The sequence below is a fragment of the Nyctereutes procyonoides genome, unplaced genomic scaffold (genome assembly GCF_905146905.1).
Source record: "Nyctereutes procyonoides isolate TBG_1078 unplaced genomic scaffold, NYPRO_anot_genome, whole genome shotgun sequence".
In the NCBI taxonomy this organism is placed as follows: domain Eukaryota; kingdom Metazoa; phylum Chordata; class Mammalia; order Carnivora; family Canidae; genus Nyctereutes; species Nyctereutes procyonoides.
The window spans coordinates 1,999,418-2,020,180 of record NW_026575131.1 but is presented as its reverse complement, the minus strand read 5'-3'; the positions used below and the strand labels follow the sequence as shown (position 1 = coordinate 2,020,180).

Here is a 20,763-nt window from a genome sequence, read left to right as displayed (position 1 = left end):
TGTCATGCTTACGAATCAATGTCAACCTTTCAAGTTTGCAAAAACTTATAAAGCATGCATAGATCTGTATGCCAGCTCAGCACAGAGCACTGAGGCTGCATTCCTATTCTTGGATGCATTCTAGAAAAAAGAATGCAAAACCAGTGATTACATGATAAGAAGAAGCTGGTGCAAGATGAAAACGGTGACAGTTGGCTAAAACCACAAGAAGCTGAATCTGTTCAGTTGCATCTTTTTAGTTAGAAGTAATAAACCCTCTTTGTTTAAAGGTGGGTGGTTAGGATGGTGTAGAAGGCACCGTCAGTGATATCCTTGATGGATCAGCTGTCAGCCATATCCTCTTTGTGACGTTTGTTCCAGAACATGCTGATTACATCCACCTGCTACTCTTTGCCTGAGGATTTTTCTCAGTTAAAGTGGGGCAGGTTGGGAGTGCCAAGAAGTCAATCTGAGGATAAATACCTCAGATTCTCCAGCATAGGGAACAACCCAGAGGCTGAGCCATACTGTCTCTGAGTTTTCCAATGGGGTTGAATGCCAGTGGCCCACGGTGGTAATCTGCCAATTAATTCTTCCTCCTGGCCACCTTCCTTTCCTGTCTTACTCTCTTCCCTTCTCTTAATGCCTCCCAGAACCATGTAACTCAAATCCTGTCTCAGTGTCTATTTTTGGAGGAGCTCAGCTTAAGGCAGATGGTTACTTTTATTTATTGGAAACTTAATTAGAAAATGAGGCCAATTGGTGTGGAGGGAAAAGCTGGTGTGGAACAGGGAGTTAGTTCCTTAGCAGTCAGGACAGGAACAGATGCAGTGAGGCCACAGGATTTCAGGAGGGCAAGCTAGCTTCTCACTCTCTACTGACAGGAGGTCCAGGTTATTGGAGGATATTACCTTCCTGATCTCCTGCACATGAACTGATCCTCACTCCACTGCTCTAGCCTCTAGAGAACAGTGCTGGGAGTGGCAGAGCAGGGTGAAATTGATGGTTGTTGCGCCATCTTGCCCTGCATCATGGAAGGTCTCTGGGAAGAACACAGATGGAAGTGAGAAAAGAATGAGGCCGACTTGGTTGAGAAGCAGTAGAAGGAGACACTTGTATGCTTCCCTCAACAGAAGCTTTAGAACCCATTGTTTTTCCTTCTTTGCCCTGGTGGCCAGGAAGCTGAGCTAAATTCTGGACTCTTTCTTAGCTTAGGTTTTCTGATAAAATTAGCAGTTAATCCTTCCACTTAATACAAAGCATGTTTTTAGTTTCATTGCACCTATGCTTATTCTTTAAACTATCTCCATTATTTTTGGAAATACAAACAATATATACAACATATAAAAACCAAAAGTAGCAACTCTCCTTCAGGATATTACAATTTTTAGTACAATTTCTCTGGGAACACTGAAATTACAACGGTAAAACAGACAAATTCAATTGTACTATATTTCTCTCTGTGACCAACAGTCCTAGGATAAAACAGAAGTTGATCATGTAGTTGCCACCAAAGCTTTTTGCTCCTTTCTCAATTTTTTATTTTGAGAAATTTGAAACAGTTGAAAAAATACAATGAATACCTGTACACTTTACATCTAGATTCAATAATAGTTAACATGTTTCCATATTTTTACTGCCTCCCTCATGGGTACACATGAACACAAATTTTCTTTTTCTCAAACCCTTAAAAATTCATTGCAGACATGACACTTCATCCCTAGATACTCAGCATGCTTCTTCTAAGAATAAAAATATTTCTTTACATAATTACAATACCATTATCACACCTAAGGAAAAGCCTTAATTCTATCACAAATAATATCCTGTCCATGTTCTGATTTCCCTAGTTGTCCCAAAAATATCTTACATGACTGTTCTTTTCAATCAGAATCCAATAAACACTCACACTTTATATTTGATGTTTTAAGTCTCTCTGATCTCTCTCTCTTTTTTTTTAATCTCTTTTTATTTAGAATGGCACCACCATTTTTTCCCCTTGATGGTAACTTTTTTTTTTAAGGTCTGGGCCAGTTTTCTTGTTTGAATATCCACATCCTGAATCTGTCTGTTTCCTCATAGGGTCATTTAACTTGTTCCTTTTTTTTGTATTCCCTATAATTTGGAAGTCTAGAGGCTTGATTAGACACAAGTTTATCATTTTGGTGGTGGTAGGTGGGCAAGAATCCTTCCTACTGTATTACACAGAAAGAAAATACAGCTGATCCTTAAATGACATGGGTTTGAATCGCATGGGTCTGCTGATATGTCGATTTGTTTCAGTATATATGGTATAGTACTGTAAATATATTTTCTCCTTCCTATGATTTTAACATTTTCTTTTCTCTAGCTTATTTTAATGTAACTATTTTAGTATATAATACACATAACATAGAAAATATGTGTTAATTGACTGTTTATGTTATTGGTAAGGCTTCTGGTCAAGAGTAGACTATTAGTTAAGTTTTTGGAGAGTCAAAAGCTGTACGTGGATTTTTGACTGCATGAGGAGGTCAAGGGTCAATTGTATTATATGATTATCACATTTTTAATGATGATTATTTGGTTACTATGGTGACCATCCTATTTCACCACTGTAAAAGTATATATTTTTCCTCATTGTAGTTACTATTAGTATTGTAGTTAATATTGGGTAATACTTTGGTGCCATGTGCATATCCTGTGCATAACCTTTGATGATTTGCCTGAACCAATTACTACATTAGGAGTTGAAAAATGAGAATTCTATATGTTCTTTAGCATTCCTTCTACATTTGTTATATATTCAATTAATATTTAATAATGATTTTTGAGGTTTTTTTTTAGAAGTTTCCCTTTATTCTATTTAAATTTTTATTTATTTATTCATGAGAGACAGAGAGAGAGAGAGGCAGAGACACAGGCAGAGGGAGAAGCAGGCTCCACGCAGGGAGCCTGACATGGGACTCAATCCCGGGTCTCCAGGATCACACCCTGGGCTGAAGGTGGCGCTAAACCGCTGAGCCACCCGGGCTGCCCTGATTTTTGATGTTTAAATAATTCCAAATTTGGCCACTGACTGCTCCTTTAGGCTGGCTTCTCTGTCTTTTGATATGGCTCCTTTATAAATCTTTGACAGTTCACTTGCTTTCTGGTATAACAAGATATCCTAAGCTCACCTCACAGTTTTCGTGCTCCAAACCTAGAACCAGCTATTTCTCTTAGGAGCACAGCTACACTCTTCTCTGGCTGAAAGCATTAGTCCACTCAATGTAGTAACTTCCTGTTTTGCCCTCACTTTGCTCCTTCAGGGCTGGGGCTGCATATATTTTTTCTCCAGGGCTTGACATAGGCTTATTACCTAGAAGTCATTCAATAAAGCTTTGTTGAATGAATGAACAATGGACATTAGTCAGGGCAGTGGTTCTCAATCCTGACCACATATTAGAGGAATTTAAAGAGCTTTGAAAAAATATTGATGCCCAGGCCCATACACAAATATTCTGATTTAATTTGTCTGATATGGAGAGACAATTTAGCCTCCTGGTTAAAAAATACAGACTTTGGGGCCAGACTATCTGGATTTTGAGTCTCAGATTCAGCATTTACCCTCTGTGTGACCTCCTTAGGTGGCTTCTGTTTCTGCCATAGTCTGTAAAGGTAATTAGAGCATCTACCTCACAAGCTCTTGTGATAATTAAATAAATTAACATACGCAAAGTGCTCAGAACAGCTCCTAGCAGAGACAACACCACGTAATTGTTAGATGTCCATTTTACTCTACATTTGTTCGTGAGGTAATTAATTTTTTGAAATACTTTCCAATGTGTTTTCTCTTTTTGATAATTCAGGTTTGTCCTCGGCAGCCTCTCGACCTTTAGGACTGGGCCCCAGGCTGAATGAGAAAGACAGAGAGGTGGTTTGAGAGAAATTCTTGCTGGGGATGGAGAGGAAGAGAGCTTCTCTGGTCCTGGGGGGAGGACAGACAGATTCCTGGGTCTCCTCGAATTATCCAAGGAAGATGGTGAAAATATGTCAGATGGTTAAGGAGGACTGGAAGCAGAAGGGACTTAGGGCTGGACTCTGGAGGAACCTCTCTGCCCAGAGCCCCACTCATTGGGTAGCCAGGTAGAGCTAAAATGGAGAAACGAGAGTTCACTCAGCTTACTCAAGGAGTTCCTGTGTTCCATTCTTTGGAAGGAATTTTCCACAGATTGGAAATATTGTGTGTGACAACTGGCTGCTGCAGGGGTGGGAGATGAGGGGATCCTGCACCAGAGGCTTAGGCAGAAACAGACTAAAACCAGGGGCTAGAAGGAAGACACAGCCGAGTCTTAAAGATCCAGTAGCTGGAATAAGAGCCAAAGTGGAGGCTTTGTCAGCAGGAAGCCAGCTGAGTCCTTTGGGAGGAGCCCCTTCCTTGTGGGATATTCAAGAATCCTGGAGGCTCACTGCAGCTAGAAAAGCCCCAGGAGTGGGGTTTTGGTAGTCACTTCATTATAACTATCACCAAGATGCCTGCTCTCCAAGCTCAGCTGGTCCCTCAAAAGGCAAGATTTCTGTGTGTCAAGCATTGACACAGGAAATCTCTTGCAAGTTCCTTTGGCCACTTTGTTGTCATCTCCTCCTGGAGCCTTTTATGAGCAGGGAATAGATTCCTGCCACTAGGTGTCACCTGCCACCACCATCTCTCGCTCTTTGTCTCTAGAAACCTACATCTACATTTCTGTCTCTCCTTTGAACCATTTCTGCTTCTTCCGAGCAAAGAACTCATCTCCATGCACTCTCCCTGTGGGCAATTCAGTGAATTCTCCTCATTAGTGTCAAACACAAAAGCTGATTACTTTGGGGGCAGAAAAGGGAAGAGTTCCCTTTATTAAAACTTCTTTATTGAGATATAATCTACATGCCATAAAATTAATCTTTTAAAAAATATGTAATTCAGTGTGTTTTAGTATGCTCACAGAGCTGTGGAACCATTACCACCATCTAATTTCAAGACATTTCTGTTTCCTTAAAAAGCAACCCTGTACCCTGTACCCATTAGCAGTCATTTCTTGTCTCTGATTCCCCCTGACAACCACAAATCTACTTCCTATCTCTATGCATTTGCCTTTTCTGTACATTTCACATAAATAGAATCATGCAAGGTCTTTTGTGACAGCTTCCTTTTACTTAGAATAATGTTTTCAGGGTTTATTTACATGGTAGTTTGTGTTAGTACTCCATTCCTTTTTACTGGCAAATAATATTCCGTTGTATGAATGTACCATATTTCCTTTGTGTATTCATTAATAAGTAGAGACTTGTGTTGTTTCTACTTTTGGGCTGTTAAAAATAGACAATATTTCTAAATTTTGAAATTAGGAAATGTGAGTCTTCTAATTTTGTTCCTTTTCAAGATTTTTGCATATTCTAGGACTCTTGCATTTCCACATGCATTTTAGGATAAGCATGTCAATTTTTGGGTGCAATATCTCATATTTTATTTAGGTTTTCAGTTTCTTTTCATGATGCTTTGGAGTTTTCACAATAGAAGTCCTGCACTTTTGGAGTCACATTTATTCCTAAGTATTTTATTCTTTTTGATACTATTATAAATGGAATTGTTTTCTTAATTTCATTTTCAGATTGTTCATTGTGAGTGCATAGAAATACAATTTTTTTGTACACTGATCTTGCATCCTGCGGCCTTGCTGAATTCATTTATTAGCTCTAAAAGCTTATTTTGGTGTTTGTATTCTTTAGGATTTTCTAAATAAAAGATCATGTCATACGCAACTATTTATTCTTGTCTCATCTGGATGTCTTTTATTTTTCTTTCCTAATTGCCCTGATTGGAGCCTCCAGTATAATGTTGAATAGAAGTGGAAAAAATAGACATTCTTGTCTTGTTCTTGATTTTAGGGGTTTCAGTCCTTGACCACTAAGTCTGATGTTAGCTGTGGGGTTTTCACAGATGCTTCTAATCCTGTTGTGGAAGTTCCCTTCTATTTGCAGTTTGCTGGGTGTTACTGTCATGGATGGGTGTTGGATTCTGATATATTTTTTCTGCATATATTGAAATGATCAGCTTGGTTTTTTTGTCCTTCATACTAGCAATACAGTGTATTGCATTGGTTAATTTTCATATGGTGAACTAACTCTGCATTCTTGGGATAAGTTCTGCTTGGAATGGTGTATAAGTTTTTTTTGTTGCTGGATTCAGTTTCCTAGTATTTTGTTGAGAATTTTTACTTCCTTATTCATAATGAATACTGGCCTGTAGTTGTCTTGCAATGTCTTTGTGTTTAGTTTTGGTATCAGAATGAATTGGGAAGTGTTTTTTCCTCTTCTTTATTTTGTAAGTTTGTGAAGGATTGGTGTTAATGAGCTCTGATGTTTTTGAAACATCATTTTGGTTTCCACACTCTGTGTTGGAGGTGGAGAAAGAGGTTTTGTTTTTGTTTTTTTGTACCCACCCCCCTCTCCCCGGTGAGTCCAGGTCTCTATCAAGAACTGTGCAGAGTCTGAGATTTTGCAGGTTAGCTTGTTACAGTTTTGTGGACACTAAGAGATAATGTGAAACTCCTAGGTCTGAGATGAAGGACAATGTCATTCATAGCGATAGCAGTAGCCAGTGCATCAGCATTAGTTATTTGAGACCCAGTTCCCACAGGGCAATATGAAAAGTGACAGGTGATACCTCTACAGTAGGTAGGCTGCATTGTAGGAGAGGAATCTTGAGCTTAAGACCCCAAATCTTTTTTTTTTTTAAGATTTATTTATTTATTTATTTATTTATTTATTTGGTGGGGAGAGGCAGAGAGAGAGAGGGAGAGGGAGATAGCCGACTCCCCGCTGAGCACAGAGCTAATGCAGGGCTGGATCTCACAACCCTGAGATCATGACCTGAGCCACAATCAACATCGGATGCCTAACCGACTGAGCCACCCAGGCACCTCATGGCCCTTATATAATGGCCAGTAATGCCTGCCTTTTGCTATGGAGGGGGGAACACTGTTTCTGTCTTCTGGGCTGTCTGCTCTACAAACATGCTTAAAAAGGTAGTCCAGGTCAAAGACATCAGTGTTTCTGCTCATAAGACATGCAGAAATGCCCGAGACTCACAGAGAATTATCTCCTAACAGATGTACTCATTAATATTTTCCTTCATACTCCCTTGTTATTCCTCCATCAGATGTACTATTATGTATATATTTTATTTTTTTATTTTTTTTAAGTTTATACATTTTAAATTTAGTTTTTATCAGTTGTACATGCAATAATGTAAAAGGTTAAATAGCTTTACAAGGCCTACTCCTTAAAAACAGTTCTCTCCTCCCCTCCTCGCCATGGACTGCTCCTCTTTCAACTCCAGCTGAGCCTTCCAGCATCGAGCACTATATTTCTAAATAACATTTTTATATTACTGCTACTTCCTCGTTTCTAAGATGAAGGCATTGACTCTTGATGTCCACTGTAGAAAATGTGGTTTCACCTTTCTTTCACAGGCCCACATTTGCCTATCTTCTGGTTTCTCATTTTTCCAGGATAGTTAAGGTGTAATTTTGGTTCCCTTAATATTTAATATTTGCATTATTATTATTATTTTTTAAATTTTTATTTATTTATGATAGTCACACAGAGAGAGAGAGAGAGAGAGAGAGAGAGAGAGGCAGAGACACAGGCAGAGGGAGAAGCAGGCTCCATGTACTGGGAGCCCGATGTGGGACTTGATCCCGGGTCTCCAGGATCACGCTCTGGGCCAAAGGCAGGCGCTAAACCGCTGCGTCACTAGGGATCCCCAATATTTGCATTATTAGACATTATTATTATAAAAGCTATTCACAGATAAGTTGTGTGCCATAAATTTTCTTTTCCTGTGCAACTTTTTGTTCTCTCAAAGTCAATTGTTTTGTTAGTTTTCATTGTTCTTCTTCAAATGGCTAAATGCCTAAATCTTACAAAACATTAAGATTCAGTTTTCCCTTCTGGAACTCTTCTCCTGCAGAGCCCTTTGACCAGCTCCATTCTGTGGGGGTTGCTCCTCAGGCATGCCATGCAGGTAGCCATTCTCAACATCTGCTGGGAATTTCTTCCTCTCTACTGTGCTTGATTCTGTTCCCTGGATCCCATGTCTACTCTTTTTTTGGTTTACATGTCCATTTTTGGCAAATCATATGCTAATAAACGGGCACATAGGAGATACGTGTTTTGAGACATTGCTTGATGGAGACATTGCTTGATGAATTTGTGCCCTCACACTTAATTAATAGTTAGGCAGGTATAGCAGTGTAGGTGGAAAATAATTTCCCCATAGAATCTTTGAAGGCATTTGCTTCATTTTCTTCTAGCTTCCAATGTCTTGGTTCAGAATCTGATGCCATTCTGATTCTCGACACTTGTATGAAACTTTTTCCCTCTCTCCAGAAGCTTTTGAGATCTCTTGTTTGCTCCAGTGTTCTGTAATGTCACAGCGATATGCTTTCATTTGGGTTTGTTTCCATTCACTGTGTATCTTTCACATGGTGTATCCTTTCGATCTGGTGACTTCAAGCTCTGGGAAAATTTCTTAATTTATTTCACAGGTGATTTTATCCCCCCCCCCACCCCCAGTTTCTCTGTTCTTTTTTTTTTTTTTTTTTAAACTGAAACTATCATTCAAACATTGGACTTTTTGGACTTGTTTTCTCTTTCACTTTCCATCTAATTGCTTTTTGCTCTGCTTTCTGAGACATTCCTCCCATCATACCCTCCAAATTTCCTATTGTATATTTAATTTCTGCTACCATATTTTTAATTTCCAAGAACTTCTTTAAATTTGCTTTTCTGTTCCCTTGATGCAATGTTTTCTCTTATGTCTCTGAGGATACTTCTCCTGTTGCAGTTTCTGTTTCCTCCAGGTTATTTTTCTTTATTTGTTTTGATTTTTGTCTCTGATGTACATACTTTCCTCAAGTCTCTGATAGTCTCTAGCTGTTTGCTCATCTTTAAGAGTGGGATGCCATGGAAGCTTTCTCTGTGAGGTTCTCCAGAGGGTGATTTGGCTGTGCCTGATTTCAGGGGTGGTTGGGTCCCCAAAGATGAGCCTTCTAGTCCCCCACCTGGAGGGTATGGTTGCCCACATTCTAGGAGCCAAGGAAGGAAGAGATGTGGGGATCTCAATATTCCATGTGCAATTGTTCACTTACTCTGCCTGCTTAAGTCCTGAGTACCTGCCTTCCTCTCCTGGCCTCAGCTTTGGTCTCTACTAGGGTGGATGAGGGGCTCTGTGTCACTACTGAGAGTGGGGCAGGAGATTCAGGTATTCTTTTCTTTCAACAGGCATCACCTTCATTCCATCCTCCTGATGTACTTGTTGTTGCCAATTCCTGAGGCTGCCTGGGGTTCTGTGCTACAAATCTGAGGGTTTTGTTTATGTGTTTGCTTGTTTTTCTTGTGGCCAGTTTAGGATTGAACTTTCTCAGGTCTGGCTAATTACTACTTATTCATCTGCCCTCCAGCTTCCAAAATTTGGTTGCTCTTGTCCACCCTCTTCTTTCCTTTGTACAACTGAGTTTATTCCTTTTACTGTCATTTTAGTGGGACTTGGGGGAGAAGATAAATGTATTCAAACTTGCATTTTAACCAGAACCAAATCACTATATTTATTACATGTTTTTGTATCTGTCTTTCCTACCACATGTTGAATATCTCAATGGCATCCCAAATGCTTTTAAAAAGTTATGTTTCAATCACCTTTTTATTGAATTAACTAAATAGATTATAAGAGTTATTTATTTATTTATTTATTTATTTATTTATTTATTTATTTATTTATGATAGTCACAGAGAGAGAGGCAGAGACACAGGCAGAGGGAGAAGCAGGCTCCATGCACCGGGAGCCCGACGTGGGACTCGATCCTGGGTCTCCAGGATCGCGCCCTGGGCCAAAGGCAGGCGCCAAACCGCTGCGCCACCCAGGGATCCCGAGATTTTTTTCTTGATTGTGGTTTTCTGAATAAATAAATGGAATGACTAGGTTTGTGTAACACAAGGAGAGAAGATTCACTGCCTGTTTTTAGGTCTGATGCTGTGGTTGTTGGTTCATAATGGGCATGCTATTATACAATTGCTCTATTTTTCATAAAACCCTAGTGATGATTCATTCAGCTAATCCCAGAAAATCCACCATGTTAGAACCAAATAATTAAAATGGACTTTGAGAGCTCACATGATAAATCCCTTTCCCTCTGGCTGAAAGCACTGTTAGTCTACTACAGTACCAAGAAAAGAGGTTGTCTCATAAGTATGAGTGTAGACATGTTTGAAAAGCTGGAGGATATAAGTTCTCTAACTCAATATTATACCAGGAAAGATAAGATAAAGAAACAAGACAAAACAGAATACCTTGCGGGTCCTCAGATACTAATTGCCACTCAACACTCTGGATGTCCTTAGGCTACCCTCTGTATTCTCTGTCCTCTTCTGGTCAAGAGAAAGCCAAAAGCCAGAGGATGGAGAGGAGGTGTGTGATCACAGCTGGAAAAGAGCTCTGGTGTATGTATGGGTCCAGCAGCTGGGATCTCTCTCCTGACTCCTCGTATCCAGCCTTATACATAGAGTGTGAACCACGGGGCACTGGTTATTAGATCTCCTTCCTGAGCCAGATTTCTGGCTACTATGATAGATTACACAAGCATATGATGTTTAATATAAAAGATATTAAAACAGTTTTTTAAAAAAACCTCTTTGGAAAGTCCTCTGAAGAAAGAGAAAGGAAAATGAAAGCTTTTTATTATTGCAATGTTCAAGCATACACAAAAGTAGTGAAATAGTGCCCCGATGCATCCAACTTGAACAATTATCAACATTTTACTAATGCTATAAAATCTGCTCTTGCCCCCCTTACCCCATTCACTTTTTAAACAAGTATTTGCTGGAGTACATGAAAGCAAATTTCAGATAGCATATCACTATCAACCACAAATACTTCTAAATGATCTGTAGTTGTTCACGTTCTTCTTTTTTCTTTCTCCTTTATACAAAACCACAATGCCATTATTATTATAACCTAACAATGAACAATTCCCTACTATCATCTAATACTCCAGTCCATATTAAAATTTTCCGGATTATCTGAAAAATATCTTTTTGCAGAGGATTTGTTTGAATCAAGAACTAAATAAGGCCCACTCATTGTATTGGGTTCATTTATCTCCCGTCTCTTTTAGTTCATAATGATAACTTTATTCTTTAACTTCCATATAATGGTGTGCATTAAAAATTAAGGTGGGCTTATAAAAGCCTTTGCTTTGCTGCAGTGTCAGCTTTATTTTAATCTGGCACCCTTCCAAATTTTAAGTGCTCTCAAGGCATGCTTTTCATGGATATGTACTGGCCTACTGCTTCTATTAGTCAGGTTAGAATTGAACAGTTAGTCATCTTAATACAACTGCATTCTGCCTTATTTATTGATGCAACTACTCAAGCTTTGGAGAGAGCTGCTCATTAGATTTGTGTATATTTAAATATTTCCCTGTTATGTTAAAAATTATAAATCCATACTGTGTATTGCAAAGATGGTACAATTTGATACATGGGAACTAAATGTAGTAATAGATATATACATTAGGTATTATTCTAGAAATGATTTAAAGCAATTTATTTTAAATGGTAATAGTGGAGAAGGAATAAAAGCGTCCTCTTAGGGCAGGATCTCTTGGTCAATAAAGACAGTGCTAAACCCCAACACTTCTGTTCATTATTCTATTTCTACCTGTCCTTCATGTTTTCAAATCTCCTCTTAGCCCTGCAATCAGGATTAGACTTGCTTCTCCCATTTCTTGACTAGGTTATTCAATTAATAGTTTTTGAGTGACTGCTATATGCCAGACATGTTATAAACTAGATCTCATTTAACTCTTACTATAGCCTGTGGAGGTAGCAACTCCATTTTGCAGACATGGAAACCCAAGATCAGAGCTTTGGTGAGGTACTCAGTCACTAAACTCTAAAGTCAATGCCGAGGGAAGTTATAAAGCATTTAAAATTGAATCAATACCTGCTCCGTGGAATCCCCCGCAGACATAGAGCTTCCCATCCACTGTTCCTGCGTTGGTAGAATTGGTTCGAAGGGAGAGTAGGGGACTTGGCATAGGTGGGCCCTCTCTCCAGAAGTCCCCATCAGGGTTATAGATCTCCACCACATCAAGGCACTTTCGAACCTGGCCTTTGTCTCGACCTACACAGCCAATTCCACCTATAGAGAATGATAAACAGAAATGAGATTATCAAGAATTGCAACTTTTCTGTGGCAAGCACCCCCTTCCTCCTACAGTTTGTATCACATATTATGGGCCTCTGACTTTTTCTTCCCTGGTGCTACTTCTCTGATAATTTCTAAGCAATAGTGATGTCTGCTCTGTACTCCATACCCAAATTTAATATCTTTTTTTCCCCAGAGTGTTCTATCTTTTGCGCTTATGCATGAAGCTGATTCCACTGCAGGCTTTATGTTCTGAAACATCCAACTCCGGTTCACACAATGAGCCTCTAGGATAAGAATTTCACATTTGAATGTGAGGACAACTCAGCCCTGACATCTGTCTTTCAGTTTTTTGTTAGCAATGATTTCGTTGACCTGCCAGTAGGGATGTGTCCTTCCTGTTCCTCATCATTGTAAGCCCGTCTCTTCCTCTAAAGCACTGTATTTTTTTTCTTAAAGATTTTATTTATTTATTCATGAGAGATGAAGAGAGAGAGAGGTAGAGACACAGAAGGAGAAGCAGGCTCCATGCAGGGAGCCCCATGTGGGACTCGATCCTTGAACCCTGGGATCACACCCTGAGCCAAAGGCAGATGCTCAACCGCTGAGTCACCCAGGCATTCCTCTCTTAAGCATTGTTGCGTGAACTTTTCCCCATTAAGAAAGGGCCATTCTTTGATAAATTTCAGGTTTGAGGTCAAAGGAAGCCTCCAAACCGGAATGCCCAGTTCGTCTTCCATTTTTGGATGATATAGTTCAGTCAACAGATATTCACTGGTTGCCGTTTTATCAAGGCAATGTGCTGAATGATAAGAAGTTTAGGAAGATGAATAAGGCATGTTTCTTGCCATTAAGAAATTAATTCGGTGGGGGCAACCCGGGTGGCTCAGCAGTTTAGCGCCTGCTTCGGCCCAGGGTATGGTTCCGGAGACCGGGATCGAGTCCCACGTCAGGCTCCCTGCATGGAGCCTGCTTCTCCCTCTGCCTGTGTCTCTGCCTCTCTCTCTCTCTGTCTCTCATGAATAAATAAATAAATTAATTAATTAAAAAAAAGAAATTAATTCGGTGGAAAAGGGTCATATATGTAAATAAATAGGCAACATGGTAACAGGTAACTTAAAAGAAAACAAATTAGCCTCGGAAGTCCAGAAACTATAACAGGTAACAGAAATATCATTTATATAACCATGATTTTAAGTACAATTCTCCATGGGAAATGTAATTGTATAAGAATTTCTAATCCACTCTAATAAGAAACACACGTTTTAGGTGATCTTATTTGTTCTCTCTTCCGAAGTCTCACAGTGAAATGTCTTAAGCATTGGGGCCATATTTTCTGACCTAAGGATGGCTCCTGAAGTAGAGGTGAAGTCCCTGGAAGGAGAGACATTTCTCTCATGGGTGACCTCCTTCCATCGCTGACCCAATCTGATGACCCTGCTCTGCATAGCCAATCTCTTTGCTATTGAGAGGGTCCTAGAGGATTCATTGCACTTGCCGCATGTTGACTGGGGCAAGGCTGTGTTGTTTGCAGCCACATCCAACACCTAAACTAAGCTGCTCTGATCTCTTGGCATTTATTGTGTGGACCATGTACTGAGAAATTAATCAGATACCGTCTCATGACATTTCTTGTTCCACTGTTACTTAACACCTGTTGTCCAACATTGTACCAGTCTGATGGTGTTTTCATCATTGCCAGTTTTCAGTCTTTCTTACCTACACAGGGTCTGACGCATGTGTGTGCCTGGAATGAATGAAAGAATGGGCAGTTTAACTCTCCCTATGCTTTCTCTGTCCAAGTGGATGTACCGTAAGCTCATTGAAGACAAAGGCTGCTTTTCATATCTCTTATATCTCACACTGCCTCACACACAGTGCTCAATGAATTCAAGAAGATTGATGGGAACAGCTTATATTCACCATGGTTGGGACTTATGCCAGGCATAAATGGTGATGTCAGAGGACTTCAGAGGAAGTCTTTTTTTTTCTCCCCCCTCTTTGCTGATGGAACCTGGCTGATTTCCTGTCTCAGCATGGATCCAAGGACTGAGGCTATCAACTCAGGAAGCTCTTAGCTGCTTTCTCTTATCCGATTGGATAAATAATTTAGCCCATTTACAATGCCAAGTCTGACCTGTGGTGTTTCAGAGGAGGGAACACACTGGCCTCAGTTAACTGCACAGCTCTGCTGTCCATGGCCATCTTTCAGTGTGGTAGCTAGAGGCTTCTTAGTCCAATAAAAAGTGGAATTTACTATTTGTGGGGCAAGACGGCTTTTAAGAAGAGGATTTATCACCAGCAGCTAAACCTGGCAAATACTCATCAGGTAAGAACAAGATGATTTAGTTACCTGCTCCCCAAAACCCAGGAGAGATATTCTTAGGCTGGATTACATTACAACCACTTTGGAAGACCTATTAACAAGCAGAAGCAAACAGGTTAAATGCAAGTCACTGGGAGTCAGGCTGGGGCATGCCAAGTAACCAGCATTCTGAACATAACTTGGAAGTTTCAATAAAAGTCCATTAGAAAAGCTTCCCCAACATAATGCATATAAAGAATGGGTATTAATCTCTTGGTTTTTGAAATAATTAGAGCGCTTGCCATTTTTGTTTCTCTGTTACTAAGTGTATTTAATTATAATGTTTAGTCCTTACTCTGCTCTTTGAAACATGTGCCCTTTCTGTTTGGTTGGCAGACAGCGCACATGCTCCACTCGAGGGTGCCATGGCTGGCAGGGCATTGTCTCTGCTCCTGACCATTAACGCCTGAGTGCATTCTCCGTCGCACTTGGATGTAATCCCAACATCAAGTACACTTAGAGCGTCACTCTGTAACAGCAGACTAATGAGCTTAAACTGAAGGTGAATCCTGATTAGATAAATAATCAAATAAAAGTGTGATCTTTATTAATAAGTCAGCAGCAGCACTACAAGAGAATTCTTTTGATGAGAGAAATCTAGGGTAGGATCAGTACATCTTTAGAATTTCAATGAGATACCTCTATATCTTTAATTTATAAGCTATAAAAATCACTCAGCCTGACTTTTCTTTATTCACAATAGACCAATGAATAGAAATAATCTTTGCAATCAAACCAAAATCGACCTTGGATGCAAGCTATATACCTTAGGGGTTTTTTGGTGGGGGAGTGAGGGAGGGAGAAAATTATAGGACATTGCCTCCCTCTCCTCGTTTTTGTTTCTACAAGGATGAAGACCTACTCTTCTTTTTTTTTTTATTTAATTTAATTTTTTTTTAAGAGCTATTCTTCTTGTGTTTGGCTGCTATAGATTCTTTCCAGATTGTGGTGTGCACACACAGGCAGCTGACTGAGGGTAGGGGTGAGTGGCACTTCTCCGGTACCCTCCTAGGACTCCCGGTCCACAGCATCCTGCTTACAATGGTATTGGCTTCCTGCTTCTGCCTGCTGGGCTGCCTTCAGGTGGCAGGCTTACTCTATTCTTCCCTGGGCTGGATCCAAAAGAGGAAGGGGATTGTGTCTTTGCTCTGAGAAGCCTCCAGAGTTACTTGAATTGCTAAAGAAGCTTTAGAAACAAGCTTTAGTAAGTATCTTTACTGTTGTAGTCTCCCTTGTGATACAGAAAAAGCAGGTGGGCTTTTGGAAACAGACAGACCCTGGTTCATATGCTTGTGTCATCATCACTTACTAACTTGGGTTCATATAATCTCTCTAAGCCTCAATTTCCTCAATCTGTAAATTAAGAATGATGATGCTAATTTCTTAAATTGTGGCAAAGATGAAGTTATTACATAACTGTAATGAGACAGAAGGGTAAGGGGGTACTCACATTAGCGGTCTATCCTTTCACAAACATTATTGTGGGAATTTCTTTGTTCTTAGGTACTTTGTGTATACAAGGTAGCTAGCATGTAGTAGGTACTTGGCCATGTTAATTGGTCCTCCTGTATGTTCCAGACTGTTGGGTAAGTAAGCCAATGTTCACTGAAGTGGCTGAAATCTGATATTTGCTTAACTTTAATTTAGCTATTTGCTAGGTTAATAGTTGATGGCTTACTGACTGTATGATCAAATCTCTCATAAAAGTTTCTTCTAAGGTTGCATAGAGACAACCAGAAGGTCAAAGGGCTGTCAATTAGGCCAAGCCTCCACCTCAGCCATCAGGTGGGGAGAAAAGCTCCCTGACAAGATTTAGAGGAATTCATTTGGTCATGAACATCTGAGAGAGGTGGAAGCTGTCAGGTGACATCCTAAAAAGCCAGAAAAGGATTTTGCAATCTGTAGGCTTCTGGGAGTGAAGCTGGCCTACCCATCTGAGTGGATGGGCTACTTTCTGACTTGCATGTCAAATGCAATCTAGCCACTGCTAATATAATGCTTGTGACAATTTTGTTCTCACTTGAGTTGTCTGCTGAGTTTTCTCAATTCTCATTTTACAGTTCCCGATGTGGAGCCCAAGACCCTAGAAGACATGATCTTGTCCCTTTCTTAGTCTAACACAGGCATCTCAGGTATTTTCAGAAAAAAGTCTTTGAGGACTGGGTTGAAAGCTTATCTGCTGTTTACAAAATTTCAGATGATGCTGTAAAAGGCCTTTCTGTCATTTACAAAATTCTGGGTGATGCTGGCACTGCTTGTCTACAGTGGGTCTTGGCTCACAGAACATAGGCTGAGAGTCCTCATTTATAATAAGGTTATTTCTCTTCACCTGCTAACACTTTATTGTCCTTTGTCAGTTTTTTCTCACCAGACTAAGAAAATAATTATCTGTCTGCATTTTATTCACTCCTCAAAACACATTACCATGAAAATAAAATAAAAGGAAGACCAAGTTGCTTTTTTTAAAGCTTGATTTTGGAGGGAAAATCATGTGTTTGAAACATTTTACATTTCCACTGTGGAATTTCCAAGTGGAAATGTAGGCAGCTGAATAGTAAATTCTGGCACTGAGCCCTTGGGTGCAAATAATCTGCAGTTACAAAATTGCTGTCCCATCTGATTCTGAATGGCCCCTGGGCTTTATGTCTTGACCTAGTATTGGGTATCAGTGTATTTCAACATGTGAGTGAAGTCTGGCCTCACTGCGTCAGTTCTTTCAGGCCCTGGGCCTGTCTTTCCCTCATTCCTTCCCTGTTCCTCTTCACTAGCTTGTTCTGCAGGCCCTGGCAGGTCTGAAGGCTGAGGTCATATAGGGAGAACAAGGGAGAGCCTGGGAAAAGTGGGTAGGAGCAAGCTTTGGGGATGACCTAGAGATGTTACAACAAGCCACAGGTGACAAGTCACAGGTACTCAGCTTCATTTGAATATCACCACTATCCAACTTGATTTAGCGCCCTCCATATCTGTCACCCAATTCTGTTGGTTGCACCTCCTCAACACTTCTCATGTCTATCCCTTCCTTGAAAGGTATACAAGACCCAGCCACTGACTGGAGCTTCACCTTTCCTCTCACACACTCCACTACTGTATGCTTCAGGCATGTGGAACTACCTGCAGTTCCCCAATCAGATGAGGCTATTCAGCTCCTGGCCTTTGCATAGGCTGGTCTCTGCCTAGAACGGCCTCTCCTCCTCCTCTACTTCATAAACTCCTACTTCTCTTTTAAGGCTCAGTTCAACAGTCATCATCAAGAAATCTTTCATGTCTAGGGGTGCTTGGGTGGTTCAGTTAGTAGAGTATGTGACTCGATCCCAGGGTTGTGAATTTTTTTTTTAAAGATTTTATTTATTTATTCATGAGAGAGAGAGAGAGAGAGAGAGAGAGGCAGAGACACAGGCAGAGGAAGAAGCAGGCCCCATGCAGGGAGCCCAATGCAGGACTCGATCCAGGGTCTCCAGGACCACACCCTGGGCCAAAGGCAGCATTAAACCACGGAGCCACCCAGGGATCCCCAGGGTTGTGAATTTAAGCCCCATTTTGGATGTAGAGATTACTTAAAAATTAAAAAATCTTTTAAAAAAAGAAATCTTTCATGTCTCTCTACACAAAACTGGCCATTCCTTTCTTTAGGCTTCCACTGTCCTTTAGACAGAAATCAGATTCCTATAAAATATATTGTTCTTATTTATCTTTGTTTGTCTCCCTGTTAGATTAGATTGTAAATCTCATGAGGGCAGAATAGTGTCTAATTCAAATCTGTGTCCTCAACATTTTTTATATAGTTAAAAAATAAAAATTTAATTATATGCTTACATGGATCACCTCCTCACCCTCACCCTATCTCTTTTTCTTATACTTTTTTGTCAAACCAAAAATTGATGACTGGCTTCCCAGAATGTGGCAAGCACTGAGTCCAAAGAGCTGAAAACTCACTTCCTGTTGTTTTATAAAAGTCATCTTCTTAAGGATAAAGGGATGTTGGCCCAGGTATTGGGAAAAATTGTTGGTTTTTAAGTCTGTTGTTGGGCTCATCTCTTCCCCCAGGTTGGTCTGCCTATAGAATCAGTAACTTCTCTTAACCTGGGCTGGTCCTAACCAGACACAGGTCAACACTCTGCTAGTACTTCTCTAAAGGGGTCTGTGAGAACTATGAATCCAAATATATTCCACAGCTGAAAAATGTAGACACACAGGATATAAATCCTTGAAGGCAAGGTATGAATCATTATATTCTCTGAGGTGCTAAGTATAATGTCTATTTCCAAAGAATCTTAACAACATTTATTGACTATTAATCTTTGGCATATTTATCTCGTGTAAATAAAATGATTTGCAGAAAGCCATAATTTTGTGCTAATTTCCATATTTACCCAAGAACTAGTAGAGAAAGAGTGATAAAAAAAGATCACATCTATTAATTAGGATAAACTAGTTGAAGATAACACATTCTATTCTTTTATGATGTTTTAAAACATATGTTATTCTCTGCCTTAGTTAATTGAAGATACCAAATGTAATTAAACACTTTCTTAAGGATTCAGGAGTAACAATAAGACTTGTTGTCACAATATATCATAGATATATAGCTGACTCTATACATCAGTCTGTGTGAAAACAGACATAAGATTTACTTTCTTGAACAAATGCTTGCTCTTGGTGTGACTTTTAGCAATTTATCTCTTTTCATAGGAACAAAGCATAGAATGTAGTTGCATAATCCTTTGGCTGTGGAACACCATGCTTTTCTGCAAACATATACAAGTAAGTCAGTGGATAAGACAACATTCTCTAAAGATACTTCTCATTCATTTTCAAGATCATTATCATCACTGTTCATCAAGATCTTTCACCTTGTAAAAGCTTCCAACTTTAACTTCAGAATAGAAAGCACTCTAAACTTCTAGTTAATTTTAAGCAGTGTACATTTTGGATATCCACTTTGTGTTTGCACTAGGAATCAGAATACCTTTAAGATTCTTTTTCTTTTTTTGTCCTTAAGACACAGTCTACTGGGAAACCATATGGCAAATATGAAACCATAAGTAATATAGCATTAGAATGATATGCAGATTAAATAAAGTACAATTTCTAACTAATGGTCATAATGAAATGTGGGACTGACAACTCTCCATGAACTTTTAGGATATCAATGGTAAAAATTACTATAGCTAAGTTGCAATTTGAGAGTCATAAGAAGTCTTTGGTCTCTTAGAGTACTTATTTCAGGGCTCTCTTTTGAGAGTGCCAGATAATCAAGGCTAAAATCCTTCATATAGGCAGCCTGAGTGGCTCAGCGGTTTAGCGCCACCTCCAGCCCAGGGCCTGATCCCGGAGACCCAGGATTGAGTCCTGCATCGTGCTTCCTGTATGGAGCCTGCTTCTTCCTCTGCCTGTGTCTCTGCCTCTCTCTCTGTGTGTCTCTCATGAATAAATAAATAAAAATCTTAAAAAAAAAAAAACAGTATGTGGCCCTTAAAAAACAAATCCTTCATATGGGGGCACCTGGGTGGCTCAGCCAGTTAAGCATCCAACTCTTGATTTCAGCTCAGGCCATGATCTCATGGGTCATGAGGTCAAGCCCAAAGTTGGGCTCTTCGCTCAGCAGGGAGTCTGCTTGAGATTCTCTCCACTTCCCTCTGTTCTTCCTCCTGCTGGTATGCTCTCTCTTTCAAATAAACTTTTAAAAATCTTAAAAAAAAAATCCTTCACATGATTTACTGGAAATACATTTCATGGACACCCACAAAAAAAGGAGGACAAGCCATTCAGTCTAGTTCAAAGCCACCTGAACTGATGAATCTCTAAATCCAAGCCTTTTCTTTAAGAAAGATGGCATTAGGAATACCTCATTTGACATCTTTGGTCATTGTAAAAGCATAGTGCTTTTTTTTGTCCAGCATGAACTTAAGCAATGTCTATCTAAGTTCAGAACACTTCTGGAATTTGATCAGACCACATTTGATAGCCTGCTCTGATAATTTGTGAATTTGGGATACTTTGACTGAATAAACTTGCCATCTTCCTAGAGTATCTGACTATCCAGCGCCGCCCAGGGGAAGGGAGGTTGTCTCATTCATCTCTGCATTCCCTCTAAGAGCTGGCCTGGTGCTTTGCTTGTGCCATGAATGTGTAGTAAATATTCTGGGCATATCATCCCTCCACCTCTTCACTGTCTTCACCATTATTTGTATTTCTCAAAGTGTAGTCCTAC

The 20,763-nt window shown here is 39.8% G+C and overlaps 1 protein-coding gene across 2 annotated transcripts in view; it reads right to left on the bottom strand.

Moving 5' to 3' along the window:
• The window catches only part of KBTBD12 (kelch repeat and BTB domain containing 12), a 79,278-nt gene that overhangs the window by 15,615 nt on the left and 42,900 nt on the right, over positions 1–20,763 (bottom strand). Inside the window, exons 6-7 of one of the 2 annotated variants that reach the window (XM_055343331.1) lie at positions 14,541–14,604; positions 12,106–12,181 (exon numbers count right to left, since the gene is read on the bottom strand). In XM_055343331.1, the coding sequence (XP_055199306.1) occupies positions 14,585–14,604 (20 nt within the window). In that variant the 3' untranslated portion in view covers positions 12,106–12,181; positions 14,541–14,584. Of the gene's footprint in view, positions 1–11,983; positions 12,182–14,540; positions 14,605–20,763 lie in introns of those variants that run through there. The other variant, XM_055343330.1, reaches the window with a different exon arrangement.